At 43.3% G+C, this 14,333-nt stretch overlaps 2 protein-coding genes across 4 annotated transcripts in view; one reads left to right on the top strand and one right to left on the bottom strand.

Moving 5' to 3' along the window:
* Positions 1–2,078: 2,078 nt before the first annotated feature.
* LOC309479690 (uncharacterized protein) lies at positions 2,079–8,137 on the bottom strand. Its single transcript, XM_082143893.1, has one exon. The coding sequence runs from the start codon at positions 7,800–7,802 to the stop codon at positions 7,251–7,253; it is 552 nt and encodes a 183-aa protein (XP_082000019.1). The 5' UTR covers positions 7,803–8,137; the 3' UTR covers positions 2,079–7,250.
* A 58-nt stretch (positions 8,138–8,195) lies between these two features.
* The window catches only part of plcb2 (phospholipase C, beta 2), a 62,666-nt gene continuing 56,528 nt past the window's right edge, over positions 8,196–14,333 (top strand). Inside the window, exon 1 of one of the 3 annotated variants that reach the window (XM_082143721.1) lies at positions 8,196–8,282. The gene's annotated coding sequence lies outside the window, so the exon portion shown is untranslated. Of the gene's footprint in view, positions 8,283–8,329; positions 8,345–14,333 lie in introns of those variants that run through there. The other 2 variants (XM_082143722.1, XM_082143723.1) reach the window with 2 other exon arrangements.

Below are 14,333 nucleotides of genomic sequence, written 5' to 3'. Positions count from 1 at the left end.
CATAGATAGACAGATAGATTGATCAATCGATCGATAGACAGACTCACCGGCCACTTTATTAGGTACACCTGTTCAACTTCATTAATGCAAATGTATAATCATCCAATCACATGACAGCAACTAAATGCTTTAGGCATGTAGACATGGTGAAGACGATCTGCTGAAGCTCAAACTGAGCATCAGAATGGGGAAGACACATGATTTAAGAGACTTTGAACGTGGCGTGGTTGTTTGTGCCAGACGGGAGTATTTCAGGAACTGCTGATCTACTGGGGTTTTCACAGTTCTGTGGCTGAAAATGCCTTGTTGATTCCAGAGGTCAGAGGAGAACGACCAGACTGGTTCAGCTGATAGAAAGGCCATAATAACTCAAATAACCACTTGTTATGACCGAGGTGTGCAGAAGAGCGTCTCTGAACACGTCAAACCTTGAAGCAGACGAGCTACATCAGCAGAACACACACCGGGGACGCTCCTGTCAGCTCACAACAGAAAACTGAGGCTACAATTCACACAAACTAGACGATATAAGATTGTAAAAACATTGCCTGGTCTGATGAGTCCGGATTTCTACTGCGACATTCATGGTCGGGTCAGAATTTGGCGTAAAATCCATGAAAGCATGGATCCATCCTGCCTTGTATGAGGGGCTCAGGCTGCTGGAGGTGCAATGGTATAATGGATATTTTCTTGGCACACTTCGGCCCTCTTAATACCACTTGAGCCTCGTTTAAACACCACAGCCGTCCTGAGTATTCATGCTTACCATGTCCATCCCTTTATGACCATCTTCTGATGGATACTTCCAGCAGAATAACACTCAAAATTATCTCAAACTGGCAAACATGATGAGTTCACTAAACTCAAACGACCTCCACAGTCACTAGATCTCAATCCGATGCGGCAGCTTTGGGATGTGGAGGAACAGGAGATTCACATCATGGAAAGGCAGCTGACAAATCTGGAGCAACTATCATGTCAATATGGACCAATATCTCTGAGCAATGTGTCCAGCACCTTGTTGAATCTGTGCCACGAAGAATCAAGGCAGTTCTGAAGGCAAAATGTGGTCCAACCCGACACTAGCAAGGTGTTCCTAATAAAGTGGCTGGTGTGTGTGTGTATACATTACTTTCAATGAAACCCATTAAATGCATGAATTAATGCGAATTCATTCCTTGCATTTTGTGGAGTTATTTCAGGTAAGCTGTCTTGTTTCCAGCTATCCACTTATTATTATTATTATTATTTTCCAGCCTTTCGTTGTTTTGCCCTGCTTCTCTCACCTGATCCATTAAAGGGAGCGTAGCTTATCACACATTTGATAATTAATTATTTTGATGCAAGTCGATTTAATCGGGCATATTTTCACGTGCTAAAGCAATCGTGAACTCTGTGGAGAGTTACTTACAGTAGAAATTACATTTGCTGGAAATTACATTTGTGTAAGATACCAAAAAAAAAATATATATATATATATATATATATAATATGTTGTGTTGTTTTGCACATGCGGTGCTGCCTCAGTCCTCTGCGTTCTGTTTAAAAGAGGATCTTTTGGGATTAGTGTCTTATTATTTTCTAAAAGCCTCCCATCGGCCGGTTGCTCTGGAAATCACTCCCTGTTCTCTTCAAACACGGCTTTGTCTTCTGTTACTCTTTTAATTACCCTTTTCCAGCAGGCATGCTCGGGGACGGCATCATCCTCGGGGACCGGCAGCGGGGCCGGTCACATGACTCATGATGATGATGATTTGGATGTTAGATGAAGGTAGCTGAATCTTCTTAATTGTGTTTGGCCAAATGTTATACTCGTGTCTAGAGAAAGATGCAAGTGCATTAAACAAGAGTGAAACATCACCCAGTGAGCATTGATGTAGGCAATATAAATTAAATTAAATTAAATTACATCACTGGCACTGATTCTTGGTGTAAACATCACTAATGCATTTCACATGTATTCAAGTTAAACTGTTCTGAAACCGTCCACAGTAAGGAGGTGAATTGGTAAAAGGTGAGGGTATCATGATTGGGTATAAAAGATGGGAAACTTTTCATGAGAGAATAGTCTTAACAGCTTAAAAATCACACTTTTTTTTAATAAAAGATTGCAAAGAATTGAGGTCTTTCACCATCTATCATACATACTACTGTGAAAAATTTCCAGTGAAATCTCTGTACATAGTGAAAGGCGTTAACCTCTGTTGAATGTGAAAGACGTCATTGCATGAGAAACCATAATGCTACTGTGTTAATTACAGCCACATGCACTCAGGAGTACTTTGGAAAGTCCCCCTGTGGTGAAAATCAAGTTTTTATGTTGTTTGTATGTCATGTTTTAAATATGCTTTAAGACAAACCATGTGTAAATTCATAAGTCGACAGCATTGCTGAGTATTTTCTCCTTAAAACTGCAGTGAACCAAAGACAGTCTCAAAAACACGCTTTGAAATCGCTGGTGTTTCTGACGTCACAAACTACCTTGTAGCCAATCAGGTCAACGTGTGATCGTCAACCAGTGGATCTCTGAGCTGAGTGAGTGAGTGGAGGCGAGGCTCATTTGCATATTCATAGAACCGCGCATACTAAATGAGGCAAGGGTGTCGAGTTACATTCAAGATATTTTAAGGCATGAAGACATTTTATCAAGTACAAAATGCTTAAATATATCATTTTGGTGATCAAAGATGAGTTTTAATGGATCAAATTATTGACTACAGGGGGACTTTTAACAGTCTGACACTGCATCAAGAAATGCAAATTGAATCTCTGTTACGCAAGGAGAAAGCTATACTTCCAAAACACAGTGGAAATGTGTGCTGTGTTCAGATGAATCCATGAAAACATAGTTGGATTGTACAGAGACATACAGTGCCATTTGATGACATCTTTCCTGGGAAGCAAGGCAATGCCAGGCCTCATTCTGCACGTGCTACAACAGAGTTGTTTCTTAGTCATTTTACACTCCAGTCCAGATCTGTCTCCTATTGAAAATGAAAAGGACATGATGTTGTGCAGATGTCTTAAATCAGGTGAGATTGGGCAAAAATTCCACTTGCAAACTTGCAGCAATTAATATCCTCAATTCCCAAATCAAATAAAAAGTTTGTTGCAGCCGTCAAAAAATGGTTTATATTTACAGTGCAATTATGGTGATCAGTGAAAACATTGAAAATCTTTCTTTGCACTTTTGTCAGTTAAATAAAGGTTCAAGAGAATTAAAAAATCACAGATTTTATTGCATTTTACTAAATCTCCCAACTTTTCTGGAAATTGCCGGTGTTTGAATACGATTTCTTACCCTGGAAATCCAGAGTTCTCACGAGAGCACAAGTTGAATTTGCTCAGCGAGTTACTCTGGCGTCGAGTAATGATGCTCATTAAATATGCCCTTGTAGCTGAGCTGCACCAATCACATCGGGTTATCTGATATAGGCGGGCCAGAGGCGAGATAACGACAGCGCTGTGACGTCGAAGTCATTAGTAAACATTGCAAGATGGCTATGGATGAACACCAGTTGTTTGAAACGGCTTTGGCCGCTACAATGAACGAGTTAGACTTGGCTTTTTATCTAAAAGAGGAACAGAAGACGCCGCTCGAATCCTTCCTTTGCAAGAAGGGCGTTTTTGCTGTTTTGCCGACCGGATACGGCGAGAGTCTAATCTACCAGTGAGCTCCGCTGTTAGCTAAGCGTATGGGGCTTGTTGTGATTGGTCGTAGTGTTATCCAATTGTGTGCAGTGAGATTTTCAAATGCATGCTTGGTGCCGCCCCTCGAGCTGGACGAGTTTCATTAGTCGACGCCAGACCATTAATCTTTCAGATTTAGGTCTGGATTTCCAGGCTAAAGATTTCTCTCAAAATTCAAACTTCATTTATGCTGTTTTATCTTACCAAGGGTTTCAGCACAGACACTAACATTATGGACAATTGCAGAGCTTTTTATAGTAAAACCAAGACTTTCCAGCCCTATAAAGAGGCCGTGGTGCTTATCCCACCAGTTATTCTAGAAATGGGACAGAAAGCCTCGCAAAATCCACTTAGTTCCAGTGCCAGAAATAAGTGTTGATTTGGCCCGGTCCTGCCGGAGTGTTTCCTCGTCTCCTGGCAGTGCTCGTGCTGCAGTGCGGTGGAAAATGGCTCCCAGGTCTCTCGGCACACATTAGATTATATCATGTGCACCTGCAGCTGTGAACTCAGACGGCGTGATGAAGCCGGTCCCGAGCGCTGATGGGAAATGAGGATCAGTAATGGATGGGCTGGGTTACAGCACTCTTCAGCAACACTTGTCTCTCGGCTTGATTAATAATGCATTTCTGTCCGGTCTGACTGATGATCATTGAAAAGCCCATTATGAACCTTTAACATAATCCTCCACTTTCTCTCAAACACAAGCTTTGACTGGTTCTCGCAGGATTTTGCTTCGGGATGCAGACCAAACACAACATTGTTTATCATACAAAAGTACCTCAAATGTCCTTGAAATCAAACTGGAGGTTTATTAATAGTGGCATGAACTGATTGAGCTAAATATGCAATATTAATAACATTATGAATGCCGAAAGAACATGAGAAGATTTAGCAGACTACTAACATTGGGTTAATTTTGTATTAGGAGATATCAGTATTTGACTGGACACATGACTTTTGGCATCAATAAAAGATATGGTTTATTTGGCTAAGCAGCTAAACATGATTTTAAGGTTAGTTGTGTTTAGTTATTTGCATTGAACATTGATTTGAGAACCACTGATTTAACTTGCATGCATGCCGTTAAATCTTTGGTTTGTATTCGTACTTGTATGAAACATTTCAATTGATAATATGCATATGTGCTTCTTTTCGAGTAACATGCACATTTGAAATCAATAAAAAACCTGCCATTTTGATTAAGACTTTCAAGAAATATTACAATTTTACATTTTTGAAGAAAATGCATGGTGATTGTCCATGCAAAACACACTGTCAATGATGCTATATGGTTGCTAGGGTGTTCTCAATTAAAAAATGACATTTGGAAAATCATCAGATCTCTAGATGTGGCTCATCGTCTGTCTGAGGGATTTTTTCACCTGTTTTACGCACACACTCGACTTCAATAGCGCTGGAGGTTTCATCACATGACTATCAGCAGTTCTAGTGAGGACTGATTTGGTAAACAAGTCTAATAATTGGATCTCAAGGGGGTTTGCACACTAAAAACTGACATTTTAACTAGTCAAGTCAACATTGATTTGTTCCCACAGCTGCTGAATCAATTGTCTTCAGTCACAGGACGAATCAAAGAAAGTTCAAAACATCTTGTTTACAGGAAACTGCTGCTTAATGGCACAAAAGCAGATTCTTACTTGTAGTGTGCATCATTTACTGTTATTACTACATGTAACGTAACTATGTCACCTTAAAATAAAGTGTTACCAAAAACTCTACTTGCAGTTTCATTAATAATAACAATAATGAAATAAAAGTGTACTTAAAGAGAGTTCACTTTCATGACTGTTCACTTTTAAAAGTTTTACTTTAATGTACATTTAAAATCATTGTTTTAATCATTTTTTGTCATGCTTTAAAGAAGTACGCTTATTTTTTTTGTGCTAACTTTAGTACTAAAGCACACGTAGTGTTTTTCAAAATTACATTTAAAGGTTTTAAATTGCAACTTCATTATAAGCATGTAATTGTAACTATATTTAATACAAGTTTTAATAGAAATTACATAAAAGTATATATTAGTTTACCATAAACGCTTGAAGGAGTAAACTTTAAGACAACGGAAGTAATTCTGAAATTGCATATAAAGATGTACTTAAGTATGTCAAAAAGCACTTTTCAAGTTCAAATAATTGCATTTAATATAAATTTAAACTATAATACATTTTCATTTAACTGCAAATAACATGCAATTAAGTGTCCGAAAACATTACATTCAGTTCGCACTTAAGCATATATTATTCCTGTAATATGATTTCTAAAAGTATGCTTTTTCTCAAGGGAACTGCTTTAAACACACCGCAGAGCAACATCTTATTGTGCTGCTTAGTTTTCTCATTTGTGCAGGTGTTTTTCCAGAAGATGTGCAGTATTGATGTGCTTTGGTGTTCCAGTTGCACAGATATTTTCCAGCATGTGCTGTAACAGGTCATGGAGCCGCCGCTGAAAATAGAGCAGGATTGTGTAATCTCTGCTTTTGACTCCAGAACTATAAGACAATCGATAAGCCTTGACAGTAGAGAGAGGAAGAAGCTCTACTAAACATGCATAGATCAATGGATGAGACTCTGAACAAGCACAAGTGTTAGAGACCGATGATAAATAGACGGATGGGACTTTGTGTGTTGGACACTACGAGGCCAGAAGACACTAGACACCGAAAATGAGTTGTTGTTTTTGACCTGAATACAACCAGTAAATTCTCTATTATGAATATGAATCATGCATACACTAGTCCTGGTCTAATCTGCTCAAAGGTTAATAAAACACATTGATTTTAATATCTGATTACAGGTTAATCCAGGATTAAACAGTGTGCTCACCTTGACTAAATTGTCATTTGATTATGAGTGTTATAATCTAGTGAAAATGATTGATGTGCTGCCCAGTTTTGCCCAACAGAAGTGCATGTGAACCCCTCATCCAATCTATAACGAAGGAAATGAGTGTTTGTACTTTTACAAGGGAGTTTATTTACCATTATGGTGATGTATTCTACACCTATGGTATACATTATTTGCTGTAAAAATGATCCGAGTGATGCGAAATGTTTCCAGAGCATGTATGTACATTACTAAACAGTACATTTACATGGATATTATTTGCACATACCTGAGCATCGACACAGGTTCCTCTAAACATATGAATCCTTATTAATTGGTTAAAAGGCAATTCATGCAAGCTTTTAGTGTTGTTATTTTTAAAAGCTTGAACCCTTCCCGACCCCATAAACATGGCTGTTCATATCAAGGCATTGCGCGCGATGGACAGTCTCCGGTTCGGATGAATGATTCCTATACAACTGAATGACAGGCCAGCCGGTGATTTTTGGACTATACGCTCCGAGGATATAAAGTTAAAGCCCATTACACTGCAAACGTCCACCAAGGAGATGCCGAGTATTAAGGCGAAACGAAAAGGACAGATTATATTTGATCGTAGTTAGCCTCTGCTATAAGCGTGTGTGTCCGACAGTCAGTGCGCGCTCCCGGCCTCCTCCAGCGTCCTCCTGTCCAACATCTCAAGTCCCAAGGCTTCTCTTAGTTCTTTTTGTGCTTGTTATCCGTATCAGACACTAACTGAGTTTGTGTTCGCCCTCCAAGCCCGTCCTCGTCCCTGCGCGTGTCCGGGTGCGCGTCTCCGCCGGCGAGGGTCTGGAGGTGATCTCTCCGGGAAGACTGTGTTTCTGCAGCTTCTGAGCTCTCTGTGGGCATGGTGTACCTGTAGAAATCCCCGGACTGGGACTGCGCACTTTTGGAAAGCGACCTTGCTGTCCGGTTAGAGCCGCCGGTGGTGTTTAAATGGACCAGATCCACGGTCGCGCTGCTGTTGCTCTGCGTCCCGTTGTTGATCACGGAGATGTTGCTGTTGCTGTTACTGGATGTAGAGTTGGATTTTGGATTGCTCGCGCTTCCGGCGGGTTTCCATATGAGACTGTAGTAAATGGCCAGGATGATCGCAGCCAGAGACACGGATAACACATAAGCGAACACGGTGGCCAGTCTTACCCACTTCTTATTGGTTTTTGCAGCCATCTTTGCCTTCTTGTCGCCCGTGTAAGTGGCAGGTTTGCCCCTCTCCATGTTGGGCATGTAGTCTCTGTCCCGATTGACCCTGTTTTTTCCTCGATGCTCCACGATCCCGTCCGTCTTGAAGGCTCTTGAGGATCAGACCCTTTAAAACCCGTCAGTTGCGGTTAAATCGATTGAGTTTCGTCCATGGCGCTTGAAATGCCTCAGAAATCCATCAGGATCATGTTGCACCTCGGTGTGGATGTTGATGCTGATGATGATGATGCTTCTGGTGTTTTCCAGAATCCACTGCAGCTTTTTCCCCAAAGACAGAGATGTTTCTGATCAGAATATCATGGGATGGATTAGAGAGGCTTGGGAATGATGAGACGGATCATACTGTATGAGTGTGTTATTCAACTGAAGAAGAAGAGGCTTCATCAGCTAAAAATACAGGAGAGGAGGATGAGGAGGAGGAGGAGGAGGAGGAGGAGGAGACTCTTAAAGGACCAGCGGAGACTGAAGAGAGAAAACACATGATGATCATCACTTCAAGATCTGGTAACACTTTATAATAACTTTCATCAAAATGCAGTAAAAATATATTATATAATGCTTAACAGGTCTGTCTAATTTACATTATATAATGTAATTAATAATACTAATGTTACTAATTATACATTGTGTGTGTGTGTGTGTGTGTGTGTGTGTGTGTGCGTGCGTGCGTGCGCGCGCGCGCGCGCGCGCTTATTGGTAACATTTTCAACTGGTTTTAGACAATATTAGCCTGTATTATACAAATATAATCAAAAATATAATTTAATATTTTAACTATCAACCTAAATGCATTATTGTAAAATTACAATAAGAAATGCAGTCATAAATAAATTACATAAAGATGCAATATTTTTCATGTAAATTAGAACATATATTGAAATTTCTATATTAAATGTAGTGCTCTATTAGTGCTGTCAAATCGATTAATCGCATCTAACATACAAGTTTGTACTTATATAATGTGTGTGTGTGTGTGTGTGTGTGTGTGTGTGTGTGTGTGTGTGTGTGTGTGTGTGTGTGTGTGTGTGTGTGTGTGTGTGTGTGTGTGTGTGTGTGTGTGTGTATGCATACAGTTGGGTTCAGACTGTTTTGCACCCTTGGTAAATATGATCAAAGATGGCTGTAAAAATAAGTCTGCATTGTTTATCCTTTTGGTTCATAAAATTCTCAAAAACCGAACCTTTCATTCAAGTAAAATAATGTACTTGAGATGGGGGGATGTGAACGCCAGCAGAGGGCACTCTAACCGCTTACTCTGACCACTTTCATGAACTCTGTTTCCCATAGTGCTGTGTTTGTCATCAATGTAATGAAGTGCAGCTGTTCCTCATCACGTCTCTTTGTCTCTCTGCCTATGTAAACCTGTTCAGTTGTTTGTATCGTCGTGAAGTTTTGTCTAGTCTAGACAGCATTACTGAGCATTTCCCCTGTTTTCTCGTTCCTGTCTTGCCCTCTGGATTTGTATGTTTGATTGGACTGATTTACTGTGCTCTGATCTTCTCTCGTTGTGCTCGGTGCCCTATAACGGCAGCAAAAGATTGTTAAGCTTCACATATAAATGTATATGTACACACACATACAGACAGACAGACAGATATACATGTATACAGTATGTATATATATTTATTACACGGCTCTGTGGAATACTTGATTCTGATTGGTCAATCGCACCATCCAGCGGTAAGTTATTCTCAGATAACAACCGCTGAGAACGTAAGTTATGAATATAACTATGGATCTGTGAGACCGAAGGATGACCTTCACTACGGTCTAATAGGATGATAACCTTCGTTCCGCCTTCTCTCGAGACCTTATGTAAACAAAGTCATGCCCATTACCCCGGAAGCGGAACGTCACACGCTATAAAAGGGGAGTTAAACTTCCGACTCATTCTCTTACCTTGAACGCCCTAGAATTCCGAGCGACAAGAATAGTGACGGTCATCCTTCGGTCTCACAGATCCATAGTTATATTCATAACTTACGATCTGTTTCGACCTCACTCTGACCGTCACTACGGTCTAATAGGATGACTCATGTCAACAGGGTCGCGAGGAACTACAGACTCCGAACTATTCAAACCTCGCTGCGCAACAGACATCAAAACTGCCGTGCTGACAGGCGTTGTGCTAGTTACGTCAACTCTATAAAAATTAGCAAATGTACATGGTGTAGACCATGATGCTGCAGCACAAATCTCCCCCACCGGAACTCCTTTTAGTGCGGCCCATGACGTAGCTACACCTCTGGTAGAGTGGGCCCGTATTCCCATAGGAACTGGAAACCCTCTTCCTGTATAAGCCTGGGAAATAACTTCAACCAACCAATGTGACAAACGTTGCTTAGAAAGTGGCAACCCTAATCTGGCCTTCCCATAGCAAACAAAAAGCTGCGAATGAGACTTCCTCAAGGCCTGAGTAAAGTTTACATAGGTGCGCAATGCCCTTACTGGACAAAGGGTGAGCAAATTCTGCTGATCTTCCTGTGAAGAAGGGGGTTGAAATTGAACTAACTCCAGAACTTGATTTCTGAACTGAGGATTAAGTACTTTAGGTAAAAAGGCAGGGTTGGGCCAGAGTGTCACTCCTGTGCTATCCGGCCTCCAACGTAAACAATCCTCACTAATAGATAGCGCACACAATTCTCCTTCCCTTTTAGCAGAGCATATAGCCAAGAGAAAAGCTGTCTTGAGACACAAAGCTTTAAAATCTGCATCCGCCATAGGCTCGTACGGGGGCTTAGTGAGAGAGTCTAGTACTAAAGGCAAATCCCAATTGGGTACCCGCAAAGTGCGATTTGGACATAAGCGACGAGCTCCCTTCAGGAACTGACCTACCAAGGGATGTCGGCCTAATGGCTGGCCATCCACTCCCCTATGATATGCTGAAATAGATGAAGCATAAACCCTGATTGTGCTGGCTGCTTTGCCCTGATCCAGTTGAGCCTGCAGGAATCTAAGGACAAGTGGCACCGAGCAGGTTATTGGATCAACATCCAAGCCTAAACACCACTCTGAAAAAATTCTCCACTTTATGGAGTAATTAGCCCGAGTAGATGGAGCTCTGGCGTTATTCAGTGTCTCACGTACAGTTTCATCTAGCTGTTGAGGGACGGACTCTGCAGAGGCCATACCCACAATCGCAATGCCATCGGGTTTGGATGCCAAATCTGCCCGTCTATTTGGGATAGGAGATCCACCCGTGATGGAAGTTGCCACGGAGGACCCTGAATCAGCTGAACTAGGTCCGAGAACCATGGTCTTCCTGGCCAGCGTGGAGCAACTAGTAGAACTGTGCAATGACCCTCTCTGATCCTCTGGAGGACTTGGGAAATCAGAGGAAAGGGGGGAAAAGCATATAATAAGCCTGTCGGCCATTCTTGCGACAGAGCATCCAGGCCTAAACTGCCCTCCTGTACCGTGAGGGAGTACCATCCCAGGCAATGGGTCGTCTCCCTGGAAGCAAAGAGATCTACATGAGCTGTCCCGTATCGGGTCCAAATTTGGGCTATTACTTCCGTGTGCAACCGCCATCCTCCTGGGAGAGGCCCTGTTCTGGACAAAATGTCGGCTGCTCTGTTTGTCACACCCGGGATGTGGATTGCTCTCAGTGAGGACAGCCGTGGCCCGGTCCACGTCAGCAGGTTCGTTGCCACCTGGAGACAGCGTAGTGATTTCGTCCCTCCTTGGTGATTTATGTGGTAAACTGCTGAGGTACTGTCCGTTCTCACTAGCACATGCTTGTGACGAAAAAATGGTAACAGACCCTTGAGAGCAAGATGAACAGCCCTCAGTTCGAGCACATTTATGTGTTCTGTTGACCAATGGGGATCCCATTCGCCCCTTACTGACCTGCCTTCCCAAACGGCTCCCCAGCCTGTCAGTGATGCGTCCGTTGTTATCACTGATCTTCTGTGAGGAAGATTGCCCAGTGGGGTTCCCCTGCGGAGAAAGTCCTTGTCCCTCCAATGGAGTAAGGCCCGCATGCAGGCCTTTGTCACCAACAGCTTCGTTCTTCTGTCCTTTTTTGGATGAAGACGAAAAGAATTGAACCACCTCTGTATCGGGCGTGTCCTCAGTAGGCCTAAGGGAATCACTATTGATGCTGCCGCCATCAGTCCTACCAGCTTCTGAACCCTGTGGGCTGTCACCAGCTTCCCCTTCTGGAAGTGACCTAACGCCTTCTCCAGGCTGTCTATTCTCTGGGGAGTGAGACATGCTTCCATTGTTATGGAGTTGAAATATAGCCCCAGGAATTTCACCTGCTGTTGAGGCTGGAGACTGCTCTTCTTCCAGTTCACCATGAACCCCAGGGACTCAATGTGAGCTAGTACCTCCTCTGTGTTCCTGATCACCTGCTCTCGAGAAGGAGCACAAATTAACCAATCGTCCAGGTATGGCAGGATTTTGATACCTCGCACCCCTAGGGGAGATCACCCAAGTAAAAATTCTCGGTGCCAAAGACAGGCCGAACGGTAGAACCTGGAACTGAAAGGCCTGGCCTTGAAAAGCAAAGCGGAGAAAAGGCCTGTGCTCTGGACAAATTGGAATGTGGAAATATGCGTCCTTTAAATCCAGGGACGTGAACCATTCTCCTGCATGTATGGACTGCATTACCATCTTTGTATGAATCATTTTGAATGGAAGAATTTTTAAGTACTGGTTGAGGTGCCTGAGATCTAGAATGGGACGATGACCACCATCTTTTTTTGGAATTATGAAATAGGTTGAATAAAACCCAGTCTGCTGTGCGTTGAAGGGCACCTTTGCAATTGCTCCTTTTCGTAAAAGAGCTTGCACCTCTTCTCTCAATACGGGCTCCAATAGTGGGTCCTTGACCATAGTCATTCTGACCCTTGAAAACGGGGGGGGGGCGCCGTCGAAACTGTAGCCGATACCCGTGAGTTATTGTAGATAAAACCCACTGGTCTGAGACCACTCTCTCCCAACTGGCCCGTGAAAGTTGGGAGGAACAGTCGACGGTCAGCCCCTGACCCCTATGCAGGGCCGCCATCACGTCCTGCACCCTTTCGTGAACCTCTCTGTTGGGCTCCCCCACGGGACTGAAATCTCCTCTGGGGATAAGCGGCAGAATTTTGTCTTTGGCCACGAAAGCTCTGCCCTTGAACACTAACAGGATTGCCACTCATTTGTCTAGACCAAGCAGGTTGCTGTGGTCTTTGTGTTTCTCGAAACCTTGGTCTGAAGACTGGAGCTGGTTTATGACAAGCCCGCTGGACAGCTTCTCTCGTTGTAATGGAGCGCTCAGCCTTATCCAGCACCTCCTGAGAATTTGAATTAAAAACGTGACCGGGAATTACTGGCAAATTCATTAGTTCGCTTCTTATGGTCTCTGGCAAAGAGGTTTGTGCCAGCCATATCTGTCTACGACATAGAACAGCCGAAGACATAGCGTCCCCCACATCACGTGTCAATTGTGAGTGGGCTGCCAGAGCAGAATCAACAAGGTTCCTAGAATCCTGGTCATCCGAACTTACGGTTTCCCGTAAGGCTGCTAAGAGGATAGCCAAAGCATTGCCTGTACGAGCTGCACGTGCAGTGGCATTAAAGGATCGTGAGATCAAACGGTCAGTTTTCGCACACTCCTTCTTGGGACAGTGAGGGTTAGCTGATGCATAGGCTGGTCCCAGAGTTGTCCATGATGCTATTTCTTGTTCTACCGGTGGCATGTCCCCCAGTCCAGTTTCTTTTGGGTAATGGGCATTGGCCAACCGTCTGCAGCCTGCATTGAATTGAGGCTTCTGAGATGGTTTCTTCCATGCTGTCCTCAACATTGAGGTATAATCATCTGCCACTGGAATGTAAGATGGAGAATTGGTCTGAGGTATGCCTTCCCAGACACCCCCAACAGGTGCAGGGTCAGACACAGAAGGCTGCAAACAAAGAATTTTTGCTGCACTAAATACTCTAGCAACAAGAGAATTTGCTGGAAAATCATCCTTCCTAGTTGATTTGTCATCCACTTCGGCAGAATCTGAATGGAGTCCTTCTCCTTGGCTCCCTCCTTCTGCCTGCGGTGCATTATCAACCAGCGAGTGGGGAGCAATACGAGATAATACATCAGCATTTTCTGCGTCAGCGTCAGGATTACCCTGCTGCGCAGGTGGAGGAACGCATTCCTGACCAGAAGGTAGTGATGGTGAAAATGAGTGGCGAGCTTCAACTCTGTCCATCCTCTGTGCTAAACTCTGAATAGCAGCCAGGATCTGTAGTTGAGTGTCTGTGTTGCCACCCTCCGCTGGTGGAGCAGGAGTTGGGTGTTTAGCCACTTCCACCACTTTCTCATGGCCTGATCTGTGTTCATGGCGATCATGTGAGTGCCTGCGAGAACGCTTATGACTATGCCTGTCCGATGAGCGTTCCCTCTTCCTACCACGCTCAGGTACAGAACTGCATACTCTATTAGCGCGGTGAAGTCGTTCCCCTCTGGGCAGGTCACAAGCCACACTGCAGGGATTGTCCACATCCTCTCTTAAATGAGCCATCCCCAGGCATGAAGGGCATTCCCTATGTCCATCACGACGGTCCATTGCTGTT

The sequence above is a fragment of the Leuciscus leuciscus genome (assembly GCF_965113295.1).
Source record: "Leuciscus leuciscus genome assembly, chromosome: 17".
Lineage (NCBI taxonomy): Eukaryota > Metazoa > Chordata > Actinopteri > Cypriniformes > Leuciscidae > Leuciscus > Leuciscus leuciscus.
The sequence above is the reverse complement of the archived record's forward strand: the minus strand, read 5'-3'. Positions and strand labels throughout refer to the sequence as shown.